Raw genomic sequence first — 20,608 nt, forward strand, 5'->3', positions numbered from 1 at the left:
CTTTTGGAGGAGGGACCGGAAGTAGGTTTTTTTTCTACAATGTTTATTTGGTCTTGAGTGAGAAAATTTATCCGAAGCGTCAACACGGATTTTCTTTGGGATAAACGCACAGGGTTGGCTGCTAAAACGGTGAGTACAAAACATAATATTACTGGCTGCCACTTTTTGCCCCTATCTCAGCCGAAAAGAACAAGAACGAGTATTTGAGAAATGGTTAGTTGAAGATAAGAAGATCTCAAAATGGCCGTCGACGCGTAAAGAAGCCAAAGAAGCTAGCTGCTAGTCGGCTAGAAAAAACAACAACAATATTTATCTTCCGTTTTCAAAAGTTACAACACCATGTCATGTATCGACCTTACCGCACGAATTTTAGTTTAACATTAGAGACAATTATTAATTGTCTTCCTTACCGTTACGCTACAAAAGAAATGGGAATTAAAATAACTTTAGCTAGTTGGTTAGCCTATCTAACGTTATACGTTGGTGCAAATATGTCGTTTTTATTGTTATCATGCATTATACACTTCTGATCACATTTATCCTTATAATATAGTTTATTTCGAGTAAATGCGTATTTTCCTTATATGTTGTTTGTTAAACCTTGGTCTGCGGCTTCTCTGCTAAATATAGACATTGGCTCGAATAACTCTCGACGAATTTCTCTAAGAATGTATTCAAATGTCAGTTTACTTTTTTCCAGATTATAAATTCCCTCGAAAAAAATTAATTTAATTATTATTTCTTTGCTTAATTAATTTTCTAAAGCCTCATGTGATTTTTTCCATAATAGGTTTTATGCAAAATACTAGGATAAATATAAAAAAAACCCAGCCCTGTATGTTATCCTTGATGTACAATATTTAAATGTATATATTTTTGTGTTTTCAATGCAGACCTTATTGGTCGTTAGTGTTCATTACTGTATGACAGTATCAACATGTGTGTCAACAACCATATAAAAGAAAATAATGTGGCAATGTTTTATCAATTAAAATTTAAATCAGCCGCCTTAATGTTTTAAAATAATTGTTTGTCTGTTCTCTAAATGTTTTAACACCAATTCTAGACTAGCCTCTCTAAACTGCCAACATATGGACAGTCATTTGACTTGTCAGTTGACTCCCAAAATCACAAGATTAGTAAAGCACTTACATTTTACTTTCTTTTTTATCTTAATAAATGTTATGTTATATCTTGAGCAGATGCCGCACTCCAGACGGTACCCGTCCTCGGAGAGGGCCAGCCACAGCAGCTACCAAGATCGTTATCGGGACAGAGACCGAGAGCGAGGGAGAAAACCTCGTCATCGACGCTCACCGACATTCTCCTCCAGCAGTGACCGTGAGAGGAGAGGGAGAGGACACAGGCAGGAGGCCGGCTATGCCCGATCCAGGAGGTCTGATCGTTGTGTAGTACTGAAATTGCAACAAAATAAATTCTGTGAAATATATAATAATAGTAATATTTAATATTTCCTTTTATAAATGTCAATATATAGACTCTGTCTGAAATGGCACCCTATACACTCGCGGTCTTCCTTCAAGTCTGCACTTTCGTGACCAGGCTGTTTAGTGTGGTTTTAAACTACTTTTTATTGTCAGAACATCACAAACAAATGTTTTTGAATTCTTTACACTTTTCCAGTCTTTTTTCGTCAACAAAACACATTTCTCAATAGAAAAAATAGGTGTTCAGGGGTTTTAATAGGTGATATTGTTTCAAATCATGAAACCCGGTTTGTGTTGCCTGACTTTGATGGCACATATCTTCAGCACAGTTTGCAGTGCAGGCTGCAATATTAATATTACATGTTTTGTCTCTGAGAAATGCATATTTGACAGTAGCTTGAGTTGACGGTAGTGATAGCTTGAGTTGGGATGCTAATGTAAATTTATGCTCATTAACAAAAACAGTAACATCTGTAGAAATTGTAACAACCTCATTTTTATATGGTAAAATTTAAATATTCTGACTTTTGAGTTTTATTAAAAATAACCATTGGTCCTCCATAGTAGCGTACATTTAGATCATGATGGCCAGTTAAAATCACGCATATAGGATCTCAGTACCATGGTAAAATGTAGCTATATGGTATCTTTGGTATTTACCGCACAGATTTTAGTTAATAGAGATGATTAATAATTGACTGCCTTGTCGTCACGCTACAAAAGAAATGGGAATTAAAATAACTTTAGCTAGTTGGTTAGCCTATCTATACATTGCTGCAAATATGTTGTTATTTTCTTGTTATAATGCATAATAAACATCTGCACAAATGTGTTACATTGGTATGTAACAGGAAGACTGGAATTGCTGACGACTCACTTGCTTCAGCAGTTCAGAATCGATTCTTTCTTTTAGAAGACAAAAACTTCATTTGTCATGCACTGATCTTTAAAGCTTTGCAGATCTTTTACCTTCACAAACAGCTATATTACACACTGCATCAAAGGCAATTTTCAAAAAATAGGGGCACTTAAATGTTTAAACCTTTAATGATATTTGGAGTGTCAGCTTTAATGTTTTATTATAATATTTTAATGAATATTTATTCAATACCAGGAAGTAAGAGATTCTAACTTTATAAGAATCATTATTTCTGTTAGTGATTGTATGGTATAACGCGCTCGTCTTCTTCCCAGCTACGACAACCGTTCTTCAGACCGCAGGCCATACGACAGACACTACGGCGAGAGCCATCGGCGCCTGGACCACAGCCGGGAACGGGACAGGGAACACGGGACGCCGAGCAACTACTTCTCCCGCGACACCTCGCCCAGCTACGACTACCGACGGGGCCGTGATCGGGACCGCGAGGACTCGTACCGGAGGAAAGGCAGCAGGCGTAAGCACAAACGAAGGCGGCGTAGAACCAGGTCCTATAGCCCATCCTCCTCGGTGAGTACTTCAATACCCGAGCCTGCTCTTTCCCACCCCCAAATCCCTTCTTCTCTCTCTACCTCTACCTCTACACGCTCCTGTCTCTCTTTCTCCATAATGCTTTTCTTTTCCACAGCCCCAGGATTTGGTAAGTATGAACTCTTTTGTTTTATGTTCTTTTTGTTGACATTTTGTCTTTTTAATAGTGATAGCCTAAGTCTTGGCTTTCAGTGTTTATAATCGAATTGGCCCAACTGTAACATTATAGTGAGACTCAATACAGTAGTCATTAATGTAAACATTAAGTAGTAAATGTGTTTGTTGGGAAAGCCTCTGTAATATCTCATAAATCTCATCCATTCTTTATCTTGCTCTATCTACACGCCTATATAACTCACACTGTTTTTTATGAAACATATAAAGTTGCTCCATAACTTCAGCTCTTTTTAATTTTATTTCCAGTCTCCCAGTCGAGCAACCTGTCTCTTTTGTCATGTTGTGAATTAGCAATGCCTTCACTCATGTGCTCTTCTATGAGTAAATGTTGATGTAGGTTGCTTTTTTGTGACTTTTTGTCAGGGTTGCTAGGCAGAGGGATGAGGGGGAGTTTGAAAGCAAGCAAGAAGGGAGGGGTAAAATGTTATCTTTGACTTGATCCCTTGCACTATATCCCTATCGTTATATATATCTCCTCACGTGGTGTCATACGATTCGCCCCATGACCACCAAACCTACCTACAACAACTGCAACACTGCTCATCTTCGTCGCCGTGGCTACGGCTGCCCCCCTCCACTCTCCCCGCTCCGCCCACCTCCCCTCTTCCCTCTGCGGTTGTGGCGTGATCTCTGACCTGTGACCCTGGCCGGGGCCGAAGCAGCGGAGTGACAGCGGGACACGGGCACTGTGTGTGAGGGACGACGAGGAGGGTCACCTGATCTGTCGGAGTGGCGACGTCCTGCAAGAGAGATGTACACACTGCCACTACTACTACTCCTCTACTCCTATATCGTAACCTTTCTCCCTATCAGTACCAGCACACACACAGGGGAGGGCAGGAAGTCATGATCATGAACATGATTGGTGGTGATGATGATGCTGTCATAGAATGTTCTCCCCTTTTGCCAGAACAGGCAAGGGGGAAGGCATGTCGAACATGTCTTTAGTATCTCCTTTTTTTATTCTTTTCAGTGGGGATGGGGTGTTTGTATTGCTGTGTAGAAGTATTATGATCCTTTTTAATTCTTGACTGCCAGGTTCCCAGATTTAGCTTCTTTTTTTTTTCCTAGTCCCATATTATTCTGGTCTTGTTGAAGCATTTGGCTACATCAAGATTCACACTTACCCCTACATCGTATGCTGTCAATCATTTCGATTTAAAGATTTGATTGCTGTGACATGCACTATTTCCATAGGTATTAGTATGCATGTTATTTTTTTATAGTAAATAGTCGTTTTAGTTTTCGAATTAGCTTAAAGCAGTACCGTTGTTTTAAAATCCCTCAGTTAAACGTATCTATTTATTAGGGGTCCTTCTGCGTCGGACCTACGCAAAGTCTGTTTCTTTGCGTTTTTTCTTTTTTAAACAAATGCAGACTATTTTTGTTGTTGAAAAAACATGCTTTATTACTTTCATCGAGAGTGTGCGTAGTGATGCTTGCCGTATTTTTTTTGGTTAACCTGAATAGATAGTCACAGTTAAGATTAAAAATGTGATTCTAGGAATCTTGTTTAGGATTTTCTCTTTAAATGCGCTGTCTAATTAAGCTCTTTACATCTCCCCCTCCCCTTTTCTCTACGTTTTTTTCCCTCTATTTGTCTCTTAGATGAGATTGTCAGCACTTTGGGCGAGGGCACCTTCGGGAGGGTGATGCAATGTATTGATCATCGCAGGTGAGCCTCGTCGCTTGGCGACCAATCAGCTGCTATATTGCAAAACCAACATAGTGTGAACTTCAAACAAAATGTGTTTCTTTGTCTGTCTAGTTGTTGGGCTGAAAAATATCTGCTCTGGTAGGTAAAAATGCACTGTGTGATTATTCCAGACAGTAAGAAAAGCCAAGGGCTTATAGGTTTATGCGTCCTGTAAGAAAACATCTTGGTTCCTATATGCCGTTTTGGAAAAGTACGGAAAAATAGAAAGGCATTTTGAAGAAAGAATATGGGCATTTCCAGACATTTGCCCCTTTTAGTTTTCCATGATAGAAAATTAAGAATTATTTAATGAGAATTTTTTTATTATGGCAGATGTTTAGTGATTCTTTAGTGAAGTTCAAACACGACTGAATAAAAATGCAGGTTATAAGTGTGATAGGACAATGCACACTGAGCCACCTATTGTGCCATCAGCCCATTTCGCTTTGTGGTTTCTCGGCCGCCACAGAGTATGCGTTAAAGCAGACCTAAGGCCTTGAAATATGGATTTTTTGAACACTTTAAAAAAAAAATTATAGTACTATATTTTATAGACCCTTGAACTTGGCAAATAGGACAATGCGCACAGCCATATTGTGCCATCAGCCCATTTTACGTCATGGTTTCTCCGCCGCCACAGAGAATGCCTTAAATTGGACATTAGGCCTTGATTATTAGAGTCACTACCCTAAGGAAAGTCAAATTTTGAGCAAATAGATCAAGTAATTCATGTGCATCCATGCTCTTATTTTTTTCATAGTAAGATGGCAGTGACGCAGAAAGGAAATAGCTTATAGTATATATAAAATTAGAAATTGTATTGTGTAAGCACACAAATTTTCAGTGCGCATGTGAATAGTTTCTCAAGGGCACAAAAAAACATTTCTTGTGTGCATGCAATTGCAAAAGTCTGTATATTTTTATTATTTTAGGTGCTCTGTATTTTGCCACTTAGAAAAAATCAATGAAAAAATCCCTGAGAAAGTCAAAATATTTACAGATGACTACTATCTGAGACTATTTATAGAGACATGCCACTTACTCAATCCTCAATACAACTATATAGGGAAAACCCGTAACGCCAAAGATGGCGGTTGTATGAACATGTCCCGCCCCTCCCACTGGAAAGCCAATCGTCTGCCTTTAACAGTCAAGCCAGGAAACATTTAAGCCTATCGTCTGGTTCCACTGACGCATGCGCACAGTTGAGGTTTGCGACAGTGGAAAATACGTTACTGTTTGAAAAGGCGGCAGATTTGATATGCAGTGTATGTGTGCGTTGTGTAAATATCAGACATCCCAAGTGTCTACCGCATATTTATAGCGGCTCCCTGATGCATGCAAATTAGTTCAAATCTCCCAGAATCTATAGCGAGCGAGCGAGAGCTCACACATAGGGTGCTTCTCATTTCTTATTTGTGCATCCTCGTTTCCTTTCCTCGCTTCCTTTCCTAGCGCCTCAGCTACTCCCCCTGTAGGTTGTGAGGGAAGGACGCAAGGAAAGAAAATGGAGATGGAGGCGTCGAATGAAAGCTTTTTTTATACATTGGAATACTTGATCATTCGAGCGTCACTTCACAGCGTCATCAGCAGCGCTCAAAGCATCTGCCCTTATGTTGTTGAAGTTTGTTTATTTAAGAAATTCATAATGAATAATAATAAAGCAAGATACCCTGTTGAAATATGTGAGATGTGTGGTTTATATAAACTGCATAGGTAAACTATAATTTAAAAAGATTGTGACCGATGTGAAGGGGGAGGAGAATGTATACGTGCGTCACGTTTAGTCAATGGAACAGTTCCGCATAGGATACACCTGTGTATCCTCGCTCATGACTCCTCTGAAAGCCTCCTCACTCCTCGTTCCTCGACTCCTCGCGGTGCAATTAGAGAATTGAGATATCCTTCAAGATGGCTGTGCTTGATTGGTTTCCGGGTCATAGGATGGAGGACAGAGGAGCGAGGAGACGAGGAGGGATATTGAGAAGCACCCATACTGTGCTTCAAACCGTGTAGCGCGCGCACGTCAGAGAGGGAGAGAACCCTTGCACATGCGTAGTAAAGTATAACCTGTGGGGAAAAAGGCGTTTTAAACCTTATTTTGGGGCAAAGTCATCAAACTTTTTCAGCGATCTTTATCATATTTTACTGCTGTTTCTATACATGCAGTTTTTATGTCCCGGTGACCAGTGAATGTGCAGTTCTGACTCTCTGCCCATTCATTTAGATAGGAGCCTGGTCTTGTTAGTCCGAAATAGCTGCCCGGAGGCGTTGCCAAGATGGCGGCCGAGTGGCATGACTTGCCTAAAAGGACTTTGCTACTATATACCAAATATAAAGCTGAAAATAATGCCGTTTGAACCATTTATGGTAAATATGGTCTTGGAAATTTGAGTCTAGAAAAGTATGACATTTTTAAAATTGGACAATATAAAGGAACCCTGACATATTCAGCGAAATAAGGACCACCCCAGCTCTCACCAGTGGTCTATGGCTTGTGTTGATCTATAATCAGCGTTTGTGCAATTTATCAGTTATTCTGGTTTGCTCCCTACAACAGACAAGAAATCTAAATATTATCCATCTTATTTTTCAATGCAGAAGTAAGCTATTTCTTGTGACTTCAGATTAGGAATAATAAAGTGCAGTAAATGGTAAAACTATTTGCTCTACAAACCATTTGATTATGATCAGTTGAAATAATATGAATACCAGTTTGCAGTATCAAGCAGCATAACGGACTGTTTTCGTGCGGCTGACACCGGAAGCCTTGCACATTCAAGGTTAAAATGGCTGTGCTTACTAACGTGGATAGACCCATCAATATAGTTAATTCCTTTGATTGCAGGGTTGAAAACATGTATGCAGTTAGAGAGCTATCTGACAGATAAGATAAGAGAACTTTGCAATGTTTAAACTAATGCTCTTTTGCTTGGTTAAGGGGTGGAGCACATGTTGCTCTGAAAATCATCAAAAATGTGGAAAAATACAAAGAGGCCGCCCGGCTGGAGATCAACGTCCTGGAAAGAATCAATGAAAAGGATCCTGAGAATAAGAAGTGAGTTGACAAGAGAATCTTTACAAAATTTGCACAATTTGAGGAATTGTGTATGAAGTATCTGTGCAAATTCATCTTAAAATAGACCAAAGACAATTTGGATCACTCGCTTACAAAATTACACTTTTTAACCTGTCTACTTTTCTCTTTCTCAATTCCTTAGTTTGTGTGTGCAGATGTTTGACTGGTTCGACTATCATGGCCATATGTGTATCAGTTTTGAGCTCTTGGCTCTCAGTACTTTTGATTTTCTCAAAGAAAACAATTACCTGCCATACTCCATCAGCCAAGTGCGTGATATGGCTTTCCAGGTCTGCTTGGCTGTCAAATGTAAGTAGACATTCAAGTTAGGATCAGTGGTTTTTCACAAACTATGGTTGGACTCCATTTGCCTTGAATTAAATGGCCAGTTCTGCAGTTCATAGTATTGTGCTCTGTTTCTCCTCCTCTGCAGATTTGCATGAAAACAAACTGACCCACACAGATCTGAAACCAGAGAACATTCTCTTTGTCAACTCGGACTTCACAATCACATACAATGTGGAGAAGGTAATGAAGAGTTTGTCATTCGCTTTTAACCTAACCAATATTTTTTGTGTGTATGTTAACATATCAGCGTCAGCTATTGAAAACCCCATTAGTGGGCCATTAAAGGAAATGCATATTAATTAACCCTCTTCTCTCTGAGGCAGAAGCGAGACGAGCGTACTGTGAAGAGCACAGCAGTGAGGGTGGTGGATTTCGGCAGCGCTACATTTGACCACGAGCACCACAGCACCATCGTTTCTACCAGGCATTACAGAGCACCTGAAGTTATTCTAGGTAAGGACAATCATGCCTCGTTTATGACTGACCAAACAGCATGTATTTTAAGCAGTACACATTATCCTGAATTTGAACTTGAGCGAGACCAGTGAAGGCACAGGACTAGAATGGGTTAATCGCTGCAGCAACAGCAGATTAGCTTCTTTTCCACCAAAAGGGATTTAATTAGTCAGTGACTTCATTCAGCGGACTGCAGGGAATCGTCCAACCTAAGATTGGTTGCCATGAAAGCTGATACCCAACCTTAATCTGTTATGAAATATCCTGCACGTTGCTTTGCTGTTAATATTAAAGAGTAAACGGGTACTGTTATTTATACGTGCACTACTGTTCAAAGGTTTGGGGTTTGTAAGATTTTTAAATGTATTAGGAAGTCTCTTCAGACAGAAGTCTGAAGTAGTGAGTTTAGGTATTGGGGTGCGGAGCCAGTGCTTTGAATTTGATGCTTGTGGCAATTGTTAAATAATTTTAAGTAATCTTGAGGCCCCCTTAAAAGTTTAATGAGGCCCCTTGTTTGAGAACCACTGACCTAAACGATTTGCACACATGCTTCTGACTGATACTGTACATTGTCCTGCAAGGTTATGATGCAGTAACATGATGTCATCACTAGTTGACTATTGCTAAAAATAGTGTACCAAATTGTTTTGCCTTGCAGAATTAGGCTGGAGTCAGCCGTGTGACGTGTGGAGTATAGGCTGTATCCTCTTCGAGTACTACCTCGGCTTTACTCTCTTCCAGGTACAAAGTCTATCTCCGCTACTTTTCGACAGCAGGTCTACACAGCCACTCTTGTTTTTGTATGTCTTCATTAAGCAGCTTAAGATCAGGTAGAATCTGACCAAAGGGTCACAGGTGTCCATGCACGCACACTGTAGCCAAACACCTGCTGTTTACCCTTTGACCTCAGATGTGCTCACTAATGCTCTCTCTTTCCCATGCACACACAGCTCACTGTATAGGAACATATGTTGACCTGCTTTGTAAAAACTCGGCAAAAACATGTTGCTAAAGTGTCTAATGTTTATCATCAACCAAGTAATGTTCATCAATTCTAATTTTATTAATAAAAAAAACGTTTTTTTAAATCTGACTCTCAGACTCATGATAACCGGGAGCATTTAGCCATGATGGAGAGAATTTTGGGCCCTGTTCCTTCCCGTATGATTCGTAAGACTAGGTAAGTTTTTAACACTCTTAACTGGGATTTTCTTAAGTCTTTGAATAGTTTCCATGTCACTCATGCTTGTATGCGCAGCAGGTTGTGCAAGTGAAATTATCATTTCTTCACCGTACAGGAAACAGAAATACTTCTATCGTGGGCGCCTGGACTGGGACGAGAACTCTTCAGCGGGAAGATACGTCAGAGAAAACTGCAAACCTTTACGGGTAAGCAACACTGTTTTATAGGCTTCATATTTTGTGCATGCAAAATGAATATAGTGGATACATTTATTTTTGAATGTTTATGTAAATATGGGTGGTCATATGTTAATGTACTTACAATCATCTTCATCCTCCCTTCCTCTTTCTCCCTCTCAGAGATATGTTCTATCTGAAGCTGAAGAGCATCACCAGCTGTTCGATCTGATCGAGGCCATGCTGGAGTATGAGCCGACGAAGCGTCTTTCTCTCGCTGCAGCCCTGAGGCATCCTTTCTTTCAGAGCACCGTCAACAGCGCTGACCAGAATGCCGGAAAGAGCTGGGAGGGAAACCGCGACATCAGTCGGTGACAATATTCATCTTCAACCAACGTCACTGTCTTATGCCAAAAAGAAACTCGAGGACTCTCATACCAAGAGAGTTAACATGGAGCTGAACTGACGTTGATATAAGTTTTATAGTGCAAGAGGAATGAAGCCGTTGCACAGCATATGATTTCTCAATCATCTTCCCATAATGTGAGAACAGCTCCAGCAGGAGAATGTGAGGAACTTGGCGCATCTAGAAGTTCCCAGTCAACTGACATGCTTGTACATGTTGGACTTTCAGAGAGTTGTTGATTGAATCTACCCTCCCAAGTTCAGTTCTTCCAGCCAATTGTGGCTAATGACAGTCATAAGTGGAGGGAAAGTTGTTTGATGGGGGGGGAAAAGCATTAATGTAACACTCCATTTCAGAAAATAACTGACAAAACAAGCATCACTGTTACAATATGATTATTTATCGGGCTAATACGTTTTGTGCATTTTAGCCCTTAGCTGATAATCGCAAATGCATCGCGACACTGTTTGTATTCACTTAAATTCAAACCAAGTAACAGAGCTGCAGTGTTCTGGTGATTTGTGTCCCTCAACACGTTTACAGTATTTATTTAGCTAACCGGATGTCTCCTTTTGTGTGTTTGTATGGATTTGACTGTATAAATGTGTAAATACAAATAAACATGTTGTGACTAGAATAAAGAGCCTGTATGTTTGCTTGCTGTGAATGTTTTCACAGTGAGGTCTCCAGGCAAAATGTTTTTACAATCAAGTTCTTGTCAAGTCATTTTCTATATTGAATGTATGTGTGCATATGATGTTCTATGCTGATATGAATTAAATGTTTGGCACTTAATTGGGCATAAGTGCAGTGCTTTAATTAGTTTAATGCTATAAGAAATACTGTTTTATGTACGGTCTTCTGCTATAATCATCCTTTGGCGTTACAGCTCAGGAAAGACAGGAAACATGGAATCTACAGCCCTCTGTGGTTTTTAATAATCACATTTCTCAGAAATCTTTGAAGCTTTCTGAGTTTTAAGTCTTAAACAATTTTTTTAACAATGGATATGAGGCATACATTTAACTCTTTTAACTTGTAAGACTAACATATATTCCAGAATGCCTCTTATTTTTGAGAATAATATTTGGAATATGTAATATTTTACCTGCCTAGTCATTTAGCAGTGAAACACATCTTTTAATTCCTTAAATAGAGCCTTCACTCTTCCAATTTTGCATCTTTGTTCAACTAAATTGAGTTAGTAGTTCTACACGCGTACAAGAGAAGGTTCTATATAGAACCTTACAACGGTTCAGCCAAGCCATTCATATACAGAATTTCAATTTTATGAATTAAACAGCTTGTAAACAATTGAAATAACCTGTTAAACATGAAAGTAGTATAATGCTATCATTTAGGACATTTCTCTTAATTTTAAAGAACCTTTTTGGCATCCAGTTGTAATAAAAATTATTCAACCCTGATTGAAAATCAGGTTTATTGGCAACATTTGTCAAAAAAGACAATCAATAAGTTAAAAGTAATTGAAATGGCTCAACACAAATATGTCAAGTGGTTTCCCCAAATTCAACTAAAAATGCAACTTTTAATGATTTCTGCAGTATCAAAATTATTCAACCCCTTCATGGCAAGCATTTTCAGTACTTAGTAGAGCACCCTTTTGCTGTTATGACCTGCTGCAAACAAGATGTATAACCAGACACAAGCTTCTGGCAGCGTTTCTGAGGAATCTTAACCCATTCCTCATGAGCAATGGCCTCCAGTTCAGTAATATTCTTGGGTTTGCGTGCTGCAACCGCCGCCTTCTAATCCCACCAGATGTATTCTATGGGGTTTAAGTCAGGTGACTATGATGGCCACTGTAGAATCTTTCGGGACTTCTTCTGCAACCAAGCCTTGGTGGAATTTGAGGTAGCTTGGGATCATTGTCCTGTTGGAAGGTCCAAGCAAAATCCCCAGTGTTAAATGAACTCTCCTGGTGTACATATAGATCCACGTGGATCTATATGTACACCAGGAGAATTCATTCAACACTGGGGATTTTACGCCCAAGCTTCAGCTTCCTCACTGATGGCTTGGCGTTTTTCAGAAACAAAATCAGAATCAGAATGAGCTTTATTCACCAAGAGTGCGCAAATACGCAAGGAATTTGTTGTGGTTTTTACAGGAGCTCTTGCTAAATGCATACATACATTTATACATCCATATATGACATGAGAACAGACATTTAAATGAGACTAAGGAAAAAACATAAATAAATTAAATAAACAATAATAGTAATAATAATAATGTGGTATACATCTGAAACAGAAGACATGCACAGATTTGTGCATTATGTACTGTATTTACATCTCTATAAATAAATACAAATTTTATATGTATTTACAATCTCTAAATATTGCTTCTCTCTCAAGTACTGAGAATGAATTATAAAAACAGGTGGTCAATTCTGAGTTAGCTATTTAAGCCGGCGATAGCATGGGGGGAAAACTGTTTTTGTGCCTAGATGTTCTATTGCACAGCGATCTGTAACGTTTGCCTGACGGCAGAAGTGCAAACAGGTTGTGGCATGGATGAGAGGGGTCTGTGATGATGTTACCTGCCCGTTTCTTCACTCTGGCATTGTACAAGTCCTGAAGGTTGGGCAGGTGAACACCAATTATCTTTTCAGCTGTCCTAACAGTCCGTTGCAGTCTTCTTATATCTGATTGGCTGGCTGACCCAAACCAGACAGTTACAGAAGTGCAGAGAACCGACTCAATAACAGCTGAATAAAACTGAGTCATCTGTGCCTGTGGCAGTTTGGACTTTTTTAGTTGACGAAGGAAGTACAACCTCTGCGCCTTTTTGACAATGGAGTCAATGTGTTGTCCCACTTCAGGTCCTGAGAGATGGTGGTGCCCAGGAACCTGAATGACTCCTATGCTTCCACAGTGCTGTTCATGATGGCGAGTGGGGGGAGTGCTGGGGGTTTTCTCCTGAAGTCGACGATCATCTCTATTGTTTTGAGTGTGTTAAGCTCCAAGTTGTTATGACTGCACCAGACAGCCAGCTGCTCAACCTCCAGTCTGTAAGCAGACTCGTCACCATCCTGGATGAGTCCGATGACAGTGGTTTCGTCTGCAAACTGCAGGAGCTTGACACAGGAGTCTTTGTAGGTGCAGTCATTTGTGTAGAGGGAGAAGAGCAATGGGGAGAGGACGGACCCCTGGGGCACGCCAATGCTGATGGTGAGGGGCCGAGATGCGAGTTTTCCCAGCCTCACTAGCTACTGCCTGTCTGTCAGGAAGTTGATAATCCACTGACAGATGGAGGTGGGTACAGACAGCTGGGTCAGTTTTTTCAGGAGGGTATTCGGGATAATGGTGTTGAAATTTGAGCTGAAGTCCACAAACAGGATCCTTGCATAAGTCCCTGGTTTGTCCAGATGTTGGAGGATGTAGTGCAGTCCCATGTTGACTGCATCATCCACAGACCTGTTTGCTCGATAATCAAACTGCAGGGGGTCCAGCAAGGGTCCAGTGATGTCCTTCAGGTGTGCCAGCACCTGTCTCTCAAATGACTTCATGACCACAGACGTCAAAGCAACAGGTCTGTAGTTATTTAGTCTAGTGATTTTATGTTTCTTGGGTACAGGGATGATGGTGGAGGGTTTGACTAGTAGGAGGGGACTACACACAGCTCCAGTGGTCTGTTGAAGATCAGTGTGAAGATAGATGACAGCTGGACAGCACAGGCTTTGAGACAGACTGGAGAGACTCCGTCTGGGCCTTTGGCTTTTCTGGTCTCCTGTTTCCTGAAGACCTGTCGGACATCCTCCTCACAGATCTGAAGTGCAGGCTGAGAAGCAGTAGGGAGAGGGAGGGAGTAGGGGGTGTTGATGGTTGTGTGGAGAGACGGTCAGAGCAGGTGTGGGGTGTGAGACCAGGCTTTTCAAATCTGCAGTAAAATACATTCAGATCGTCGGCCAGTCGAAGATTCTCCACAGTGTTGGGGGATGGTGTCTTGTAGCGGGTGATGGCTTTCAGGCCCTTCCACACTGATGCAGGGTCGTTACCTGAAAATTGTTTTTTCAGCTTTTCAGAGCAGCTCCTCTTAGCTACTCTGATCTCCTTTGTCAGTGTGTTTTTGGTCTGTTTGTACAAGGTTTTGTCCCCACTCCTGTAGGCATCCTCTTTGGCCTGGCGAAGCTGTTTGAATTTTGCAGTGAAGTCAACCACGGCTTATCATTGTTATATGTTAAATAAGTCCTGGTGGGAACACACATGTCCTCACAGAAGCTGATATAGGATGTTACAGTGTCAGTCAGCTCATTCAGATCAGTGGCTGCAGCCTCAAAAACACTCCAATCAGTCCAGTCGAAACAGGCTTGTAAAACCCGCTCTGTTTCGCTGGTCCATCTCTTTAAAGTTTTTACTACAGGCTTAGCAGATTTATGTTTCTACTTGTACGCAGGAAGAAGATAGTTATCAGAGAGTCCCAAAGCTGCTCTGGGGACAGATTAGTATGCATCCTTTATAGCAGTGTAGAAATGGTCCAGTATATTATTGTCCCTGGTGGGGCAGGTGATGTGCTGTCTGAATTTAGGCAGTTTGCGTGTGAGATTAGCTTTGTTAAAATCACAGAGAATGATAGTGAAAGAGACCAGGTAACTTTGCTCTGTGTGTGAGATCTGATCAGCCAGCTGTTGAAATGCCACGCTTACGTACGCGCCAGGAGGGATGTAGCCTACACACTCACCAGAATAAACGAGGAAAATTCCCGCGGTGAACAAAAAGGCTTACAGTTAATGAAGAGAGCTTCCAAATTAGGGCAGCACATCTTCTTTAATACTGTCACATCTGAACACCAGCCTTCGTTGATATAAAAACATAATCCACCGCCTCTCGTTTTCCTGGATAACTCAGCGACACGATCCGCTCTGAACAGCTTTAAACCCGTTAGATGTAGCGCACTGTCCTGAATGGCACCGTTCATCCATGTTTCTGTGAAGCAAAGAGCAGCCGAGTTTGAAAAGTCATTGTTTGTGCAGGTGAGGAGTAATAGTTTGTCTGTTTTATTTGTTAGAGAGCGGAGATTTGCCAGGTTAATTGTCATCGGATTTCCTGATACTACAATAAATCCATCTTGCCTTCCACACGCTACAGGTTTCCAGTGCCAGAGGATCCAAAGCAGCCCCAGAGCATCCCTGAGCCCCACCATGCTTAACTGTAGGCAGAGTGTTCTTTTCAGCATTTGCTTGATTCTGCTGATGTTGTCATTACTGCTGATCCACAGGGCCGAAAAGTTTCCTTTCATCGCTCCACAGAACAGAATAGGAGACAACTTTTCCTGTGCTTTTGGGTCAGTAGTGGTGTGCGTCTTGGAGTTCTGCATGGAAACTGCATGTGTTTAGTCCGCGTCTTACTGTGCAAGCTGAAACCTTAGTGTCTGTTGCATCCAAGTCTTGCTGCAGTTCTTTTGCAGTGACTCGAGGGTTTTTCTGAACCTGCCTTCTCAGAAATCTGGTTGCAGCCATTGATTGCTTAGTTTTTTGATAGCCGTGGATAGCCCCATCCAGGTAGTGTAACTACTGTGTCTTTAACTTTGAACTTGTGAACTATGCTTCCAACGGTTTCTCTAGGAACATTTAGTGCCTTCTCTATCTTTTTGTATCCTGTTCCTTGTTTGTGAAGGGCGATGATATCTTCTCTTAACTTTCTGGACCATTCTTTTACCTTTTCAGTTGAGTTTGGGCAAACCCAAATTGAAATTTGTTTTGTTGAGCTATTTCAATTACGTTTTTTTGATTTATCCAATGCAAACAGCTAAAAGTCTGTAAATTTGTCAACAAACCTGATTTGCAATGGGGCTTGAATAATTTTTATAACAACTGTAATTGGTTAAGTCAAGAACCCTAGGGAAAAAAAAACACCGAACAGTGTATTCTGGACACATGCCATCCAATGTTTTTAGGCAATTAATACTATCATAAAACCAATTCTAAGATGTAAATCAAGAGAGGTTCAACCTGATTAGTGTGCCTTTGAAACAGTTTTTGCTAAAGTCAGCTCCAGCGTTTTAAACTAAATGGAAAGTCATCATTGCAATAATGTAACAATGTCACTGATTCTAAAAATATACTGTATATGCAAAAGTAGAGCATGAAAAAAGGGTCAAGTGCACAGACATAATTGATATAAATTGAGTATTTCAGAGAATGTTTTTCTTTAGCCCTCCTTGGCCTTTCCTCATTCATTGCCAAAAGATTTAAAGATCACAGCTAATTGTGTAGACAATCACAGGAAAGCTCTTTTACAAACACCTTTTCTCTGACCAGCCAACAAGCTTTATTTAGAACGCACCACTCTAGCAGACATAATCTGATAAGAGTGATATAGTGATTTCAGACCTATTGTCAAATGAGAAACAGACTATAATGTACCTAAAATTCAGCCGTAATACAGTATCTGTTTAAGAGTGTGCAAAAAAGTGAACTTAGCAATTCCACCTATGATCAGCAACAATAATGTTGTACTTAATAGGTAAACATTATAACATAATATAATATAATATAATATAATATAATATAATATAATATAATATAATATAATATAATATAATATAATATAATATAATATAATATAATATAATGAGAAGCATGAATCATTTTGAATTACTGAAGAATTACTTTAATGTAGTGTCAAATTGTGACTGATCTAGAAACAGGTTGTTTGAGGCTGGATAGTATATCAGCTGTTGATGTTAAAAATGGCTTTTCGTCACATCATTCTTTCAACACTGGCTTCATTCACATGTTTGTGGTCTGTATACCTCCTCGATCTGTTTTCCCTCCTACCTTCCAATCTGTTGAAGGGAAGGATCTTACCCTTAATCTTTTAAGATAAGTAAACATCATATAACAGGTATCTTTTTTCTGTAAGTTTATATAAAACAATAGTTGGTCAGCTTCACTATATTGATGCTTACACATATGAGCCGAACTGATATTAGCAGCAAAATATTAGTGGTTTCTTCTCTCTCACGTGGCTGTGATACTCCTGCCATCACTAATGTGATTATAAACAATTACGTCATTTGAGAATTAGCTGGGGAGAAATGCAGGGAGGGAGCTGGGTTTAAAAACATGTAGCTTAACAAGAAAAGCTACGCAGATGAGTTTGGACATCAAATGATGTGCATCTGAAGAGTTTCACCGGACATTAGGTATGTTGGACCTTTTTGCTAAATGTTTTTTTTTTGTCATTATGTTCTACAAGAAGAATTTAAGAGTTTATTGTAGAATTTTAATTTATTATTTTTAGGCTATTATTTATTAGATTGTTCATTTATAAATTCTGTGCATTTGACCTAAAGAAGGATTTTGAATAAAATGCATATTTGTGTATTGTAAATATAGTAGAATGAGTGATTATTACATGTATATGTAAATGTTCAAAGATTTTTTTGTTTTTAAAAGAAGTCTCCAATGATCACCAAAATTAAAATACAGTAATTGCTATTATTTATTACATTGTTCGTTTATAAATTCCATGCATTTGACCTAAGGAAGGATTTTGAATAAAATTCATATTTGTGTATTGTAAATAGTACAATAAGTCATTATTACATGTAGCCTATATGTAAATGTTTTGTTTTGGTCACCAAAAGCTGATTTAAAATATTGTGAATATAAAATTCCTGTTTTCTAGCCTATGTAAATACATTTTAATGTATTAATGTTTATATAAATAAAGGCAATCAAAAAATGCAAACATTTTAGAAATATTTCTAGTGCTGGTGTTGTTGTAATTTTGTAGTGTTGTTTTCTATAAAACTGACTGGTCTATGTGATTTTTTTCTAGGTGTTAATCCAGCCTGTACTTTCATTTATTCATTAGACTGGGTCATATGAAACTGGAATATCTGGAATACACTTCCTTACTGAAATATCCGTAATTTTAACTCTTGAACTTCGATATCACCGAGTTTGATAAAGACTCAAAGATATTCACGTTCATTACCACGCTTAAGAAGAGATGGACGCCGTGGTGAAGAAGTCTCTGGGTGCTCCTCTCCGACAGCTGACCAGCTGCTTTACCGGGAGCCAGGATGGATTTAGCCGGAAAGGCAAGAGCGTGCGCCGGAAGAGCGCCCCCTGCTGCTACGGTCAGACTACACATGACTCGTCCTGGTTAAGGACTTACCAGGCAGAACTGCACAGGGAAAGGTACAAAAATAAGCCTATACGATTATTAGACACTTAAAATTCCAATAGCTTTACAATTTAATTGTTTATATTCTGTTTAAACAGGAAATTAAGGCAAGTCAAGTTTGCGCAGAAGAACGCAGAAAGAGCCGCAATGAGGACACATCACAGAAATCCACACCGCTTCACAAAGGTATTGTTATGTCTGCCGCCACTTTAAACATATATTTGCCGGAATAGCGGGATATAGTGGCTTACCTTTAGTATATGTATATTTTTCAGGCACCGGTTCAGAGGGCAAACCTAAAAAGCAAGACCGCCACCAAAAATGACAACTCTCTTTTTGGTGCCTTCCAAGGGCTCAGTCTCAGCATGAATGGAGCACAAACATCATCGAGTGCAGATCCATGTAAAGTCATGTGAAGACAGAGAAGAAAAACATTTCAAATGACTCTTGATGGTGTTACATCTTACTATCCTTATCCAGTTTATTCCTGGTTATTAAGAAGAATGTAGCCTACTGGAAAATGCTGGGAATAATAACAATTCAAATAGGCTATTTGAGGTGAATTATGACCAGATGCTGCATTCCAGGAATATAATCTGATTATAATATATCATGATTATTATAGGTCATGATGAAACCTCATTGAAAATCAGGATTTAAAAACTAACTAAAGATACAAAAATATAATATAAAAATCTAAATAGGTTATAATAAACACTTTAGGCCTATTAGTCTTTTTTTTTAAAGAAAGAAAAAAAGGATAAAATGATACCTAATATATTTTAAACATTCTTAACTTTAAGTCACTTAATAAAATCGGGGAAAAAAATTAATTTGTAAATCTGATTAATTTTCACTGGTGGTCTCAGACTCATGTATGTGCACTCATGTATTTTATCCATTTTTCTAGTCCTTCTCAATGCTAAACTTCAGTCATACAGTAATTTCAAAACAACTGAACTCATTTTGTTTCTAAACAACTAAACCGGTTTATGACAGATTATGTTTCTTTACTTACATTTTTACAATAAAGATGATCCACATTTGTTCATCATTTGATCAAATTTACCTGGATTTTGCAACATTTTCAGTTCACGCGTGTGAACACAAGGAACAAAATGGTGTTATATTTACGCAAGAAAATGTAATAAGTAGCTACAGCACAACATTATCCCAGTACGCACAGAGCTTTGAAGGACTGGATCCAGCTCATTTGGCCATGTTCCCCACCTGTTTGTTGAAAGACTGTACAGCAAAGGTCTGTCTTTAATTATTTTCTTCGTCCTCCTCTTGCTCGCCAAAGGTAAAGCATTTCACTTAAGCTTGGGCTCAGGAACACGATACTCTGCACTTTACAGGATTGACAGTAGTCGAAACATGATACCATAGGAGACACTGACTTTACTGAAGGACTGATGTGAGCAATAAGCCACTGCATGACATTGTGCAAGAACATGTCAGTTACTAAGCACATATATTTCCATTGTTTTTCACCCTGGAGGCATAATACAATGCAACAGTCCATAAATTCACCTTTTGTGTAACCCATATATGCTGTAACACAGTATGGGGTAAGTTGTCACATGGAAATCTGCTGCAGTTTCACACTGATTTGAAATATGAAATATTATTTTAAATATAAAGGCTATATGGGTTTCAGCCAAATTCAAACACTAGCCTAAAACAATCAATGAAACTTCAACAAAACTTAAACGGTAAATAAAATCAATGAAATTTCAAGAATGGAAAAGGTGACATGCAAAAATATCCAACCATTGTTTGGGCTAAAAAGACCAATTAAATGATTTAGAAAGTTACCACATGACAAGTTACCCCAATAAAATGTGATGGCATTCATGGTAAAATACCTACTTGTCTGAATATATTGCTTCTGTAATTTAAAAATATATATATATTTTGATATTAAAATACAGTTTGGAGGATAAAATTCACAAAATTGTTCTAATTTAGGTGGGTTTGAAACCCACAAACAAAACCACTTTTTAACT

The 20,608-nt window shown here is 39.1% G+C and overlaps 2 protein-coding genes across 3 annotated transcripts; both read left to right on the forward strand.

Annotated features, from left to right (window-relative positions):
- Positions 1-5: 5 nt before the first annotated feature.
- clk2a (CDC-like kinase 2a) lies at positions 6-11,151 on the forward strand. 2 transcript variants are annotated; one of them, XM_077195229.1, is made up of 13 exons: positions 6-129; positions 1,203-1,396; positions 2,643-2,898; positions 3,759-3,849; positions 4,705-4,771; positions 7,734-7,850; positions 8,014-8,180; positions 8,305-8,399; positions 8,543-8,672; positions 9,334-9,416; positions 9,776-9,855; positions 9,974-10,064; positions 10,218-11,151. In XM_077195229.1, exons 2-13 carry the CDS (start codon positions 1,203-1,205, stop codon positions 10,407-10,409), a joined length of 1,563 nt encoding a protein of 520 aa, XP_077051344.1. In that variant the 5' UTR covers positions 6-129; the 3' UTR covers positions 10,410-11,151. The 2 variants fall into 2 exon arrangements, with proteins under 2 accessions (XP_077051344.1, XP_077051345.1); XM_077195230.1 differs by lacking the exon at positions 3,759-3,849 and having other exon boundaries at positions 10-129.
- Positions 11,152-17,504: 6,353 nt separating this feature from the next.
- LOC143701920 (uncharacterized) lies at positions 17,505-19,658 on the forward strand. Its single transcript, XM_077195609.1, has 4 exons — positions 17,505-17,610; positions 18,249-18,613; positions 18,698-18,785; positions 18,875-19,658. Exons 2-4 carry the CDS (start codon positions 18,423-18,425, stop codon positions 19,013-19,015), a joined length of 420 nt encoding a protein of 139 aa, XP_077051724.1. The 5' UTR covers positions 17,505-17,610; positions 18,249-18,422; the 3' UTR covers positions 19,016-19,658.
- Positions 19,659-20,608: the final 950 nt, after the last annotated feature.

The sequence above is a fragment of the Siphateles boraxobius genome, unplaced genomic scaffold (genome assembly GCF_051911475.1).
Source record: "Siphateles boraxobius isolate OS27281-9 unplaced genomic scaffold, OSU_SipBor_1 33, whole genome shotgun sequence".
Taxonomy (NCBI): Eukaryota; Metazoa; Chordata; class Actinopteri; order Cypriniformes; family Leuciscidae; genus Siphateles; species Siphateles boraxobius.